Genomic DNA, 13,912 nt, shown 5'->3' on the forward strand with positions numbered 1-13,912 from the left:
CACCAAATGCCTGGCTCCAGTAGTAGCTTACTGCAGACTCAAGGGAATTCAAATTTACCCTTATCTGGACGATTGTCTAATTCAGGCAGACAGCAAGGATGTCTTACTCCAGCATCTAGAATTTGTACAGAACCTCCTCAAGTTCCTGGGATTCTCTGTAAACATAAAAAAGTCAAATTTGACACCATCACAACAGATAACTTTTCTGGGTGCACTTCTAAACACCACAACCCAGATGGCATTTCTGACATCCGAAAAACAATTACAGCTGGCTTCAACTTTCAGAACATTGGCAACTCTAACTCAACTATCTGCAAGGAAATTCCTGCCGGCTTTGGGTTACATGGCCTCCTGCATCCTTCTCATACCATATGCAAGACTACACATGAGGAAAATACAATGGTACCTAAAAAGTGTATGGTCTCCGCATTGCCACAGTTTAGACATACTGATCTCCGTCCTTCCTTGCCTTCAAAAGGAATTTCTTTGGTGGTCCAGGGCATGTGCTCTAAACAAAGGGAAACCCTTCCGTCTGCCTCCTGCCACTCAGATTCTAACCACAGACGCCTCGGATTATGCTTGGGGAGCCCATTTTCAGGGCAGTTGTTTGCAGGGCCTTTGGACAAAGGATCAGAAGCATCTGCATATCAATTTAAAGGAAATGTTAGCCGTTCAGAAAGCTCTATTGGCCTTCAGGAATCTTTTACAACCAGGACAACTGCTAATACGGACAGACAACACCACAGTTATGTGGTACATAAACAAGCAAGGGGGATCTCATTCCTCCCCCCTTTGCAGACTAGACATGGATCTATGGAACACAGCTCTAGCTTGCAATCTGGATCTTCAAGCTCAGTTTCTACCAGGGAAACAAAACTTCCTGGCAGACAGTCTGAGCAGAAACCTTTCGGATCCACACGAGTGGATGCTGGACACCAAAATATTCAGGATGATAACAGCAGTCTGGGGATGTCCTCACATAGACCTCTTTGCATCCCATCTCAATCATCAACTACAGAATTTTTGCATCAGGACTTTCCACAGAGAAGCTTGGAAAGTGGACGCCGTGTCAGTCAGTTGGAGGAACCTCTCGGGATATGCCTTTCCGCCTCTTCCTCTTCTTCCATGGGTTTTATTGAAGATAAAACAGGACAAGCCCAAGATGATAATCTTGCTGGCTCCAAATTGGCCTCGGCAGTTTTGGTATCCAACTCTAAAAAAAACCTATGCCTGGAGCCCCCTTGGGTTTTACCTCAGTCTCCGAACCTTCTGTCCCATCATCAGGGTCAGGTTCTACACTCTCATGTCAGAACTCTCAGCCTGGCAGCCTGGTTAATCCGGGGCCTTTGATTTCTTCTTTACTGCCCAAGCAGGTTATGGATGTCATTTTAGAAGCCAGACGTCCTAGCACTAGAAAGGCTTATGCAGGAAAATGGAAAAGATTTTGTTCCTGGATGCAGGCTCGGGATTCTGATCCTCCTCTTCCTAACATTACTTTAATTTTACTTTACTTGACAGATCTCTTACATAAGGGTCTCTCTTTCTCTTACATTAAGATTCATGCCTCTGCTATTTCTGCTCATTATAATACAGACCCTCCCATCTTTTCCCACCAGCTCATGAGACAGTTTCTCAGAGGAGCTAAGAACTTAAGACCTCCTAGAATCTCCTCCCATTCCTGCTTGGGATCTCAACTATGTTTTGGAAAAACTAACCTTGCCTCCTTTTGAGTCTGCTGCCTCTTCTGACCTCAAGTTTTTTATCTTGGAAGACAGCTATCCTGTTAGCCTTAACCTCTGCCAGGAGAGTTTCAGAGTTACAAGCTCTTATGGCTGTGGAACCTTATATTATTTTTCATCAAGACAGGGTATCTTTGAGGGCTAATCCTACCTTCATGCCTAAGGTGGTTTCCAAAGTGGCTTAAATCAAACTATCCACTTGCCAACCATTTTCCCCACTCCTCAAAATAAAGGGGAAAGGATCTTACATTCCTTGGATGTACACAGACGACTACGTTTTTACCTGGACAGAACCAAGGACATCAAAAAATCAGAACAATTGTTTTTCTTATGCTTCAAGTTCCCAAGGTAAAGCCATTTCAAAACAGACCATTTCTAAATGGATTGCTCATGGAATCGGATTTTGTTATTCTCACCATGGAAAGCAAATCCCAGGAGTATGGACTCATTCCACCAGAGCTGCTGCCACTTCTGCGGCCTTCCTCAGGGGAGTTCCTACCAAGGACATTTTGGAAGCTGCAACTTGGAGTTCAGTCATACTTTTTCTAAGCACTACAATCTACCTCTCTACTCTAAGTCTAGGGCAGGCTTTGCCTCTGCAGTCTTGCAGGGCCTTTTAGCCGCCCCTTCCTCTTTATGACCACCTCCCTTTCTTTCAGCTTTGGGATTCTACCCTACAGTCATGACTGCAATAGTGAAACACAATGAACATAGTACAGTTGTGTGCACCTACCATAAATGTTAGATGTTAGAGTGTCTTCACTGTTGCAGTCTGGGTTTCCCTCCCTCCTGTCCCCTCTTATTTTTACTTTTGTGTATTTCCTTTTTTCACCATTCTTCTGAGGTGTATTTGCAAAGATTATGGGACCTTTTTCATTCTGGGACTCGTGACATCTGGGGCAAGAAAAACTGGAGAAGATGGCGTCGGCTGTCAGCTTTGTACTCCTGGCGCTCTGACGTCAGGGAGCATGGATGAACAGCCGACACCGGACCCAGACTTTGGGATTCTGGCCAACAGAGGGCTGCCTGCCGGCAGGGGAGAACCCTACAGTCATGACTGCAACAGTGAAGACACTCTAACATCTACATTTATGGTAGGTGTACACAACTGTACTTTGTGTCCTCTTATGTTAGTACACCAGAATATGTATGCAAGCAAAAGATTTAAAATTGTAAGGACCTTTTAATGCTGTGTTAAGCATAGGTCTCCTGTGAGATGTGCATGATATACAGAGAGATCTACTGTAATCTTTTTGGTTTAAGACAAGCCTTTGAAGCTTTCACTTATTTGTGAAGAATCTTTGTACCTTTTTATTTGTGTCAGATGGCTCTTTCAGTAGGTTACAGAACAGACTACAGCATTGTGATCTTGTGTGACAAGAGCTGTTTGAAGTGGAACAGCTCTCTCCCACCCCTGTAGAAGATCAGGTTGGCAGCTGCATGTGGTTTGTGGGTGGTGTTCTGCAAGTACTAGGGTCTTTCACTATTTTGGCAACTTTCAGTTACTCATCTGGAATTTGTAAAGATGAAGTTGGGTGTTGCTAGATGCCAGAGTGCTACATTTTTTGACATTGAAAGTCAAGTTTTTTGTTCTGTGTGAGTTCTTTGCAATGTTAAATGCTGTCAATAGGGAGGTGGTGTGCACTGTGTTGAGTAAAGCTCTGACGTTGGCAGTGTATTTAGCAATCCATACACTGTACTGAAGATTTGGTAACTAAGAAAAAAATGACAAAAAAAAGGTGGCCCCGGGACAGAAGGGGACTCCACTGGTGATAGGGAAGGTGTGGATAGAAGTCATCTTTTTGAGTGTATGTTCATGTAGCCAGTCACCTTCAGCTCCCCGAGTTTTTTTTTTCCAGTGAGAGAACCATAATATAAAGTTAAGCAATGCCAGGCTGTAACATCAACTAAACTGTACTGGGTTAGTTCATGGAGAATGCTTCCTGTATTTGTCTGAGAAAATTCTATGTTGATTAATTCTCTCTCTCATTATGCAATGCATTTCCAGTAGAAAAAAAAATTTCAGCACTAACCTGTTTGTTTACTAAATTTAAACTGACAAAAAGCACACCTGCAAGTGAAGTATTTTTCCAGACTTCTGGTCTTTGTTCCATTAATTTTGCTTAATGTAATTTTAGCAGTGGCTAAGTGCCTTCTATCTTTCTTTGTGCTTCTTTTCAGGAGTATAGGGGATGGTCAGTTCATGATTTTATATGTTTGTAATTAGTGTTTGACGTATTATGTAGTATTAAATAAAAAAAAAAACTGTACTGCACCTATTATTTTGTAAGAAAATAAGGGGGAGGCAATGAATTTTAATATTCATTTTCTTAAATGGAGAAGTGCTAAATTCCTTCAGTGTATTATTTTGACTGAAATTAAACCTAGCTGATTGAGCTGTTTCTAACAAGTTAGAAGCAGAAGTAAGTGTATGAAGCATTTCGATAGAGGAACTTCTTGGCAGTTTGCTAAAAAGCGGTAACAATTTGTTTTCATGTCTTTAATTTGAGTTTAATCTAGTAGTTGTAGAAGGATGGCATTTGGCTACCCCTGCTCTCTTAAGCCTCGGTGTTGCCTGTCTGCGCCAGCCCATTTTTGCAATGTATGCAATACTTTTTGATGCACTGCCACCCTCTATCGTTTTGTTCAGTGTTTAGAATCTCCAGTGGGGAAGAGGAAAAGAAGCATGACTGTTAGTACTTCTCAGGACCCATCTTTCTCAGGATTAAACCAGGTCTGAAACTGTCTACTACTCCAACCTCAACCCCTATTTCATTTGTCTTTCATTTTGTTTGCTGCTTTTAAGTTACTGAAAATAGCATTGTTTGCAAGCATGTATTAATGTTGGTATAATTCAGATATTTTTTGAAACTATATGCCTTACTGGCATATTTCTTGTAGGTATCTGGCATGTAGATGCAAGTCTTGGAAATTAAGCAGACTTCAGCTTTTACAAAATGTTAATTGAAGTTGAAATATCTTGAATGATGCACTGGCCAGGTTATTGTGTTGCACAGCATGTTCTGGTATGTCTCGTCAGAGTTTCTCATTGAGATCTGCTTTACCTAATAACAGGAGTCTGCATTGTTACTGACCTTTCTTTTGCCCTTCACACTTAGGTGGACCTCACTTTCTTCCTCAGTTCTTTCTTGTTTCTTGCAACTTCATTGTTGGGTTAAGTGTTTATTTTACATTGTCATGACATTTTTTGTCTTTCCTGTCTGTCTGCACAATTTGCATGGTGAAAAGATTGTGTGTGCTTTTGACTGGTTTTTGATACTGTTTTGTGTTGTCAATCATTTAAAACTGTAATGTTTCACTTACATAAAATTGTAGTGTGCCAGAAAAAAGGGCTTGTTTTGTATTTCTGGGGAGCTCAATTTCTCTGATATTTAGGCTGTCCCTTATAGATGGTCCGTTTGTCTCCCAGAGGCTAAATGCAGTTTTGGTGGTAAGTGATGTGTCCCATTTTTACCTCTGAAATGGGCACCTGTGAACAGGTGAGATTATTCAGGGGCAGTCATTTTCCTTCTCTGAGCAACATAAAATAAAAAAAAAAAGCTTCACTGTAACTTACAAGAAAGCTTGGTAAGTGGATGCCTTCTTTCTAAACTAGTCAAGTCTGTTTCTGTATGGCTTGTTTCCCTCTTTCTTGCTGTCCAGAATAGTTGTGAAGGTAAGGGGGGAGAGGCCTGAAAAATTGTAATAGCCCCCTCATGGCCAGGGTAGCACTGGTTCTCCCACAGAGTCCTCTGGTAAATGTGAAACCTTTTCTACTGTCCCAGCATGTAGACCTCTTAATGTATGCCATTGTTCTTCTAGTCTACCGTGTCCTGTCCATAGAGTGTAGCAGCTTGGAGGATATGCCCTTGCTTCCTTTTCAGCACCTGTATTCCATATGCATACTGTATATAATGAAGGGGATGAGAGACAACAGAGAGTCATACCTAGCTGAATGGAAGTTTACTCTGTGGTGTCAAAGGAGAGACCTCTACTTAAACAATAGTCATTGTACCTGCAGTCCTTCAAATGTGTCCATGCTGTTCCCTGGCTTAGCATGTTCCCGAGTAAAAATGAACCTTTTAAGTCATCTTTGCCTGCCTTACCTGTAGTGGTTCTCCCCACCAGCATTCAGACCATAGCAGTGTAGCAATTTGTAAAGGGCAACTCCCCATACTGGCTGCAGCTTGGGTTCTTGATTTCATGTTGGAAAAGTTGACTTTTCATCCTTTTAAACCAGCTGTTTTTGTAGATCTGAAGTTCCTTGCAAGACAGCACTTCAGTTGCAGTGACCTCAACCAGGAGAATCTCTGAACTTCAGGCCTTGATATGTAGAGTCTGTGTTCCATAATGGCAGTGCCACCTTGCAATCCTGTCCCTTTCTCTGCAGTGTTCTTAACCGATTGGGTTGTCTTTCACTGACATCTGGCCAGGGTACTAAAGGAAGTACATTTGGGCGATGACTTCCACTTGTAGGCATTGATGTTTAAAAGCAGATGTACTTACACATTTTCATTTGGAAGCATCCACTCGGTCCTTTGTACACATCTTCAACAAATATTACTGCTTTGGTGGTATGTCCAGAACTAGTTTGCCTCTGCCACACTGCAGAGAGCTTGGTGTCCACAGCCCATATACTTTCCAACCATCCCAACTGAAAAAGCTTTTGTAGTCCTCCCCATTGCTTAGTGAGGCAACATTGACTACGATGAACATAGTGCAGTTGTGTAAAGAACTTAGTGCAATTACAGATGTTCGAGTAGATCAATGCTGCAGTACATTATTCCTCCCCACCCCGTGGTCCTGCAGCAATTTGTTTCTAGTTGTCAGTAGTGTCTTGCTCTGCCTAAGGAACATAAGAACAACCTGAAAATGGTGCTGACTAGTGAAATGTTATACCATTAATATTCTGATTCTGATGACAGGGATGTTTGTCAGCTGAAGATGGAGAAAGATGCTGGTATTCAGGCCAAGGACTTCAGCATGGCAGGAAATCCCAAGACTTACTGCTGCAGTATTGATCTACTTTAACATCAACAACTATGTTAAGTTACTTAACTGTATTTTCTTGAAAAGATGGTTTTACTCCTTGCTCTAAATTTCAGCTAGGGAAGTATCCAAGTTACAAATTATTATAGGGAGTCAATCCTTCCTTATTTTCTGTAAGTGCAGGGTTTCTTTTGCAAAATAACCCTTCTTTGTGCATAAGTTTGTCCGAGTTCAGCTGTTCTTTTAATCTTTTTTTCCTGATCCCAAAAGCAAAGGAGAAAAAATTACAGGCAGCCCAGGTGCTACCTAGACAATCTCAGTCCTTCAGGAAAAGTAATTGGCCTCACTTCTCCTGTGAAGGAAAGAGAAATAAGAGTATCAAAGCAGACTGATGTCCGTCTGCTCATCTGTTGCATGAGGGAGCTCCCCGCTGTAGGCGACCCAGCTTCACCCAGTATGCAGAAGCCTTTTACTACTGTAGCGTGCATGGTACATCACATGTTGGCTGTGATCGGACGCCAGCCATAAAAGTGACGTGCACGCACCATCCACTGAACTTCTCTGCCGCCAGATCTGAACGCCAGATTCCAACTTAAGCTCTGACTCTTGAGTTGTTTGTGATTCTTCAATTTTCAGATAAGTGCCCAGTTGAGGAAGTTTTTGACTTGTATGCTACTGTCTGTTGTTAGGGTTCATGTCATCCAAGAGGGGTAAGGGCCAGTGTGGATGGCAAGCTCCACACAAGGATAGCCACCTCCAGTGTCTATTCTGCCTAGGCCCAAGTCACACGATCTCAAAAACTGCACCGTTTGTCAGGTGTTTACCCCAAAGACTTTAAGGAGTAGATTATAGGTTCATAAGTGTTTACTAGGCTAACGACCACAAGGACCTTTTAAGTCTAGCCATGCATCCCAAATCTCAGACAAGTTGTGATACCCTTGCTAAGAGTAAGCAGGGCCTGGAGATGAACCATCCTCTTTAGCTGACTAACTAGAGAACCAACACTATAAAGCTGCTAGCAAAAAGTGTTATGGAGGGATCCTCGCCCGAGAGAGTTTGGAGTGGAAGGCCAAAATGCAAAGGCCTGAACCTTCTACTGCACCTCTGGATACTGACATCTCTATTGAGGTGGTGGCGAGCCCAGAGAGACAACTGGTTCACAGTTCAGATCCACAGGCTGAGCCTGATGTCTAGGCCACCTTGGATCCGTGCTTAAGCACATCCAGAGACCAAGCAGGCAGCCATTTTGGATGTCCAAGGGGAACTACAGCTCATGATAATGGAAGGCCATAAGGAGATTCCCCAGATGCTTGTAAGGGAAGAGATGGATTCCGATTTGATAGAATGTAGGCCTATGTCGTGGCCTCCTACTCAACATAGGGCAGATTTGCAGGGGGAAAAAGAAACAGAAGAAATGTATCTCCAGCAAAGAAACTGCTAGCAACTGGCAGCAATTCACTCTGTGCCTTTTCAGTGCCCTTATGTCCCTTAGGCCTCTGCCAGTATGGCCTCCCCACTTAAGACTAGGGCAGAGGATTCTTCAGAGGAAGAGGCATCCTCAGGGCAGGAATCCCTGGAATACTCCTCACAGATCCCTTCCTCCTTGGTTTATGCCTCTCCAGAAGAGGAATTCAATGGAACAGATTCACTATGGAAGACCTTTCCTTTGGAGAGAGACTAGCTAAAATGAGACCATTTTAAATGGGATAGCACCCAAGTATCTGAAGTAGAAAAAGATACTAAGCTACTACAGCTGGAATTGCCTATCCCATCTGCTGTTCCTCCTGTCTTGTCTGCCTGGCAAGTTGCTTTTGCATCAGCTTCACAGACACCAGATTCCCAGTCACCTGCCCTTAGGAAGCTAGACCACTTCTATAAGGTCCCAGAGGACTGCAAGTTCCTCTTCAGATGCCGTTCTGCGGACCCTTCTGTTATTTCAGTGGCTTCTCACAAATAAAGATTGCTTCCCTGAACCACCCTCCTGCCATCAGATAAGGATAGCAGAACCCTGGATAGACTAGGCAAAAGCTGTACACTTCTGCCAGTCTTCTAGCGTTTTAGGGTCATAAATTACCCAACACACATGACCAGATTTGCTCTAGAGCTTATGTCCCAACTTTCACAAGTAGTTGCAGACTTGCCACTTGATTTCAGAAAAAAACCTTGGCTACTTCCTTGCTTGGTGCATATTCCCAAGTAGCACGACACTGCAAAAAAATGCAGCTGTGATGCTGCAGAAGCCTTCCCCAGAGCAGCTGCATCTGGTTCAGAGTTAAGAAAATTCTCTTGGCTAAGGCTCCAGCCCTTACCTGAGGATATAAAGGATGGATGCTCCTCTAGACAACTTTGCTTTGTTTGGCCCTCCAGCTGCTAACTTTCAAATCATTGTAGGAAAAAGGTAAGGAATTGCAAGAATTGAAACACATTTTCGTTTCTCCAGTACCCAAGTTCCAAAGAAACTACCCTGCAAAACCTGTGTTTGTGCATAGGCATTCACGTCTCCCACAACCCAGAACAAAAGTGACAGGAGACCACAACAGCCTAGAGCCCTTTAGCAACTCTGCCACCTAAGCTGTCCCTTTCCTAACCGTCCTCTCTTTGACGATTTCCCTCCTCTCACCCACATCTCGCTTTCCTGTCACCTTCCCCTGTCCCTACCAAGCTGAAAAAGCATAACCCAAGACTCCTGAGTCCTCTCCATTGTTCAAAAAGGGTACTTTATGGTATGGGACCAAAAACCCTCCTTCAGGGCATCCATCAACCTCCCGTGGGCGACTGCCTTTTGTCCCAGAGGATGTTCATTGTGTTTCACTGTTGCAGTCGTTACAATTAAGTTATCCTGCTGGCAGGCTACCATGAGTCTGCCTGAATTCCAAAGTCTAGGTCCGGGCGCCTGTTGCTGTCGCCCTCCCTGACGTCAGTCGCCAGGTATAAAAGATGCAGCCGACGCCATTTTCAGTCTTTCTTTCCGCGACGGTGTCGAAGCAAAAGCAGTTCGCAGTGCGGTCAGCCTTCTCCTAAGATTTTCAAGTTCAATTTCAGATCCGAAGTCTTCATTAAAAGCGAAGTACCCGCTAGAAACTTTTTTCTTGCTCCAGACAATGTCAGAAAAGTTAATTGTATTTCTTGTGGGAAGCAAATACCTCATAAGGATTTTCATTCTTACTGTATTCCTTGCTTAGGCCCTGACCACGACGTTGCTAGTTGTCGGTTTTGTGCTAGATTTAACCAACGCATTATTAAGCGCCGGGTGCGATTTTGCATTTCATTACTTTGGCAGAAGATTTAATTATATAATGCCGTCTGAATAGCCGACTACCGGAGTTTACAAAAAACACAAAGAAAAAGAGAAGGACCGGCATCAGCGGTCCAAAACCGATGAGGCTTCTTCTAGGCCAGTCGCCGGTTCTCAATGAGGCGCTTTCGCAGCCCCTGACGACCGCTACTTTAGAGCTGCAGGCTGATACCGACTCCCACATGGAGTCAACCACGCCTACAGAAACTCAAGGTATTGAACCTTCGGAAACCATTCCCTCAGATGGGTCCGGAGCCGCTGAGCAGGCATCGGCTTCTGAGGGCGTTTTCAGGCCTACGCAATTGTATGTTAAAACTACTTCAGCTTCAAAGGCAAAGACTAAAGCAGCTTTAAAGACAAAGAAACAAGTACAACAGCTCCATGGACAGGCTTCCATGCCTAAAAAACAGATGCTCAAAATGGCCGAAGACCTAATTACTTTGATCAGGGGTTCTCATCCCCCTCCTGACAAGAGGCATAGGCAAGAGGTAGAATATGAATCTTCAGATCAGGTTTCCATTTCATCTGATTAAACTTCTGATCAGGAATACTATCTTCCTCCTTATGAGGATTCTGATGCTGAAGAATCTATCCCCTCAGCTTCTCCTCCTGAGGATTATTCTTTTCGGGAAACACTGCATACCACTAGGGAGCATTTCCACTTGGAGAGCCAAGATTATTCAGAATCTAAGAAAAGGCTCAGAGGCTTTCTTTTACTGCCTCAGCACAGGCCTCTGGCTATTCCACCTGTGCTGGACATTGTAGATGTATTTTCAGAGTCCAGTCTGACTCCTGACTCCTTACTAACAGCTCCTGTTAAGCCAGACAGATACTACAGGGTTCCAGACTCCCACAAATTTATTTTTAAAAACCCTGCTGCTGACCCAGAAACCATCTTTCAGGTTCCCAAGGGGGGTCAAGGCTTCCACTGCAAAAAACCCTACCCCCTCTGACCGAGATTCCAGGGCACTGGACAGATGGGGAAAAAAGATTTACACTTCTGCTACCTTGGCTGTAAGGATTTTAAATTGTCAGCTTCGCATGCTTAAATATCTGCAATACATTGTCACTGCTTAAACAGAAAATGTTGACTAATTCTGAATGTGCAGAAAATAAAGAAATGCATGCAGCTGAACAAGTTGGAAAGCATACTTTACAATGTGGTTTTAATTCTTTAGAGGCCTCCTGCAGAGCCGCTGTTACGGGTTCTATTAGGAGGCATGCTTGGTTAAAGGAACAAAATCTGCATGATCATGTTAAAGCAAAATTATTAGATGCTCCATTACAGCATGATACCTTGTTTGGTGTTAAAGCAGAAGAGTTGTTGAAGAAAATGGAGGACAAAGCCAAATCTATGCAAACAGTCAAGGATTTCTTTTTGGTACAGCCTCCAAGATTTAGCAGACACTAGCCTACAAAGAATTGGTCCTTTCCAGTGACAGACAGCCACAAAGAGGTAGATACAGATGCCCTAGAGGCAGATCCCAGCCCCAAGGCTCATACAGGTCTAAACAATGGGGTGCTTCTTCCTCCAAAGTGGAGAAGACAAATCACAGCCATACAGAAAGCAGTCCCAATGACTTCCCCCTGCCAGCACCAAGCACTTATTTTCTGGCAACTCCTTTAGGGGGGAAAACTAGCACTTTTTTCTCAAAACTGGCACCTAATCACCCAGGACAAATGGGTCTTGAACATAGTGTTACAAGGTTACAGGTTCCACTTTCACACCCTGCCCAGTGGCAAACGGTATGCCAGACCTGCCAAAAAATCAATGGGCAGAGGCACAAAAACAAGCTTCATCCCTCATGGACATGAGGGCCATTCAGCAAGTACCACAGCAAGAGCAGGGACAAGGATTTTACTCAAGACTTTCTTGGTGCCCAGAAAGGACAAAGCTTGGAGGCCAATACTGGACCTATCTGTTCTAAACACATACCTGGATATTCCAAAATTCAAAATGTTGACTCTGCAGCAGCTTCTGCCATGCTGGGCAAGAAGGCTTGGCTTGTAACTTTAGACCTGAAAGAGGCATACCTGCATGTTCCAATCAGACAATCATGCAGAAGATACATCAGATTCATAGCTGGCTCGATGTGCACTACCAATTCTCTGCACTGCCCTTTGGCTTATCTACTGAGCCAGGGTCTTCACAAAATGCTTGGCACCAGTAATTGCATTTTGCAGACAGAGGAATACAAATATATCCTTACTTGACGACTGCCTTATTCAAGCAGAGAACAAAGACATACTACTATAGCATCTGGCGTTTGTAAAAGATTATTAACATGCCTAGGGTACACAGTAAAGCGAAAAGAAATCAAAACTTGTACCCTCTCAAGAGATAATATTCCTGGGTGCAAGCTTAAATACAACTGCCCAGATGGCTTATCTCACGCCAGACAAAGGCAACAGGCTACTTATTTCAAAAAGTTGGCAACAAACACCCAGTTGACTGCAAGAAAAATTCTGCAGGCTTTGGGCTTCATGGCATCCTGCATTCTGCTAATTTCATATACAAGACTGCATATGAGGAAGCTACAATGGTATCTAAAAAGTGTTTGGACTCAACATTGCCACAGCCTGGAAACAATAATTACACTCATTCCACAGCCTGAAACAATAATTACCTCATTCCTGCCTGCAACAGGAGTTTCAATGGTGGGCAAAAGGCCTGTCACCACAACAAGGGCAGCCATTCACCATGCCCCAGCCAGGCAGACATTGACAACAGATGCATCGGATTATGCCTGTGGGGCCCACATGGCAGGAAGATGCATTCAGGGCTCATGGTCCGCAATCCAGATGTATCTACATATCAATCAAAAATAGATGCTAGCTGTTCAAAATGCCCTGACAGCCTTCAAAGACCTACTTCATCCAGGGCAACTACTGATGAGGACGGACAATACTACAGTCATGTGGTACATAAACAAGCAGGGAGGCACACATTCCTACTCGCTGCGGACTAGCCATGACTTTGTGGGACACAGCATTGACTTACCAGGTACATCTGCAAGCACAATTCCTGCCAGGAAGGATAAATACTCTGGTAGACGAACTAAGAAGAAACCTCATGGATCCCCACGAGTGGAAATTGGATCCACAAGTCTTCAACATGATGATAAAGAATTGGGGATGCCTGGACATAGATCTATTTGCCTCCCGTCACAACTGCCAACTACAGAGATTCTGAACAAGGGCTTATCGCAAGCAAGCATGGAAAGTGGATGCTCTATCTTTCAGCTGGAAAAACTTAACAGTATATGCCTTTCCCCCACTGCCTCTCCTCACCAAGGTACTGCTAAAGGTCAGACAAGAGAAGCCAAAAATTATACTGATTGCCACAGACTGGCCTCGCCATCACAGGTACCCAGTCCTAAGGAACTTGACTCAATGTCCAGCATGGACATTACCTCAAATTCTTCACTTACTGACGCAACAAAACAATCAGATCCTGCACAGCCAACTCGGACCTTAAATCTGGCAGCATGGTGGATAATGTAGCTTTTCAAAACACACCTCTCTCTAAAGCGGTGATGGATGTTATCTTAGAGGCCAGGAGGCCCAGTACCAGAAAATCTTATTCAGAAAAATGGAAGAGATTCTGTGCTTGGAACCAGGCACAAGGAATTAACATGCTTGTTCCAAATACCCCTCAGATTTTGCAATACTTAACTGAGATGCTGGACAAAGGCCTATCCTTTTCATCAATTAAGATTCATGCCTCTGCCATTCCAGCTCATTACAATACAGAGCCACCTATTTTTTCTCATCTTTATTAAGGCAGTACCTCGAGGAGCCAAAAACTTCTGACCTCCAAGGAGATCACCAATACCTGCATGGGACCCTCAATTATGTCTTGGGAAAAACTCTCTGCCTCCTTTTGAGC

At 43.7% G+C, this 13,912-nt stretch overlaps 1 protein-coding gene across 4 annotated transcripts in view; it reads left to right on the forward strand.

Annotated features, from left to right (window-relative positions):
• CSNK1A1 (casein kinase 1 alpha 1) overlaps positions 1-13,912 on the forward strand; it is a 1,314,414-nt gene that overhangs the window by 539,882 nt on the left and 760,620 nt on the right. The window contains exon 5 of one of the 4 annotated variants that reach the window (XM_044067739.1): positions 4,390-4,473. The exons of the other annotated variants lie outside the window; for them this stretch is intronic. Coding sequence (XP_043923674.1) covers positions 4,390-4,473 — 84 coding nt within the window. The remainder of the gene's footprint in view (positions 1-4,389; positions 4,474-13,912) is intronic. 4 annotated transcript variants of the gene reach the window in all.

This window comes from Protopterus annectens, chromosome 3.part1 (assembly GCF_019279795.1).
Source record: "Protopterus annectens isolate FY-2018-M chromosome 3.part1, PAN1.0, whole genome shotgun sequence".
NCBI lineage: Eukaryota > Metazoa > Chordata > Ceratodontiformes > Protopteridae > Protopterus > Protopterus annectens.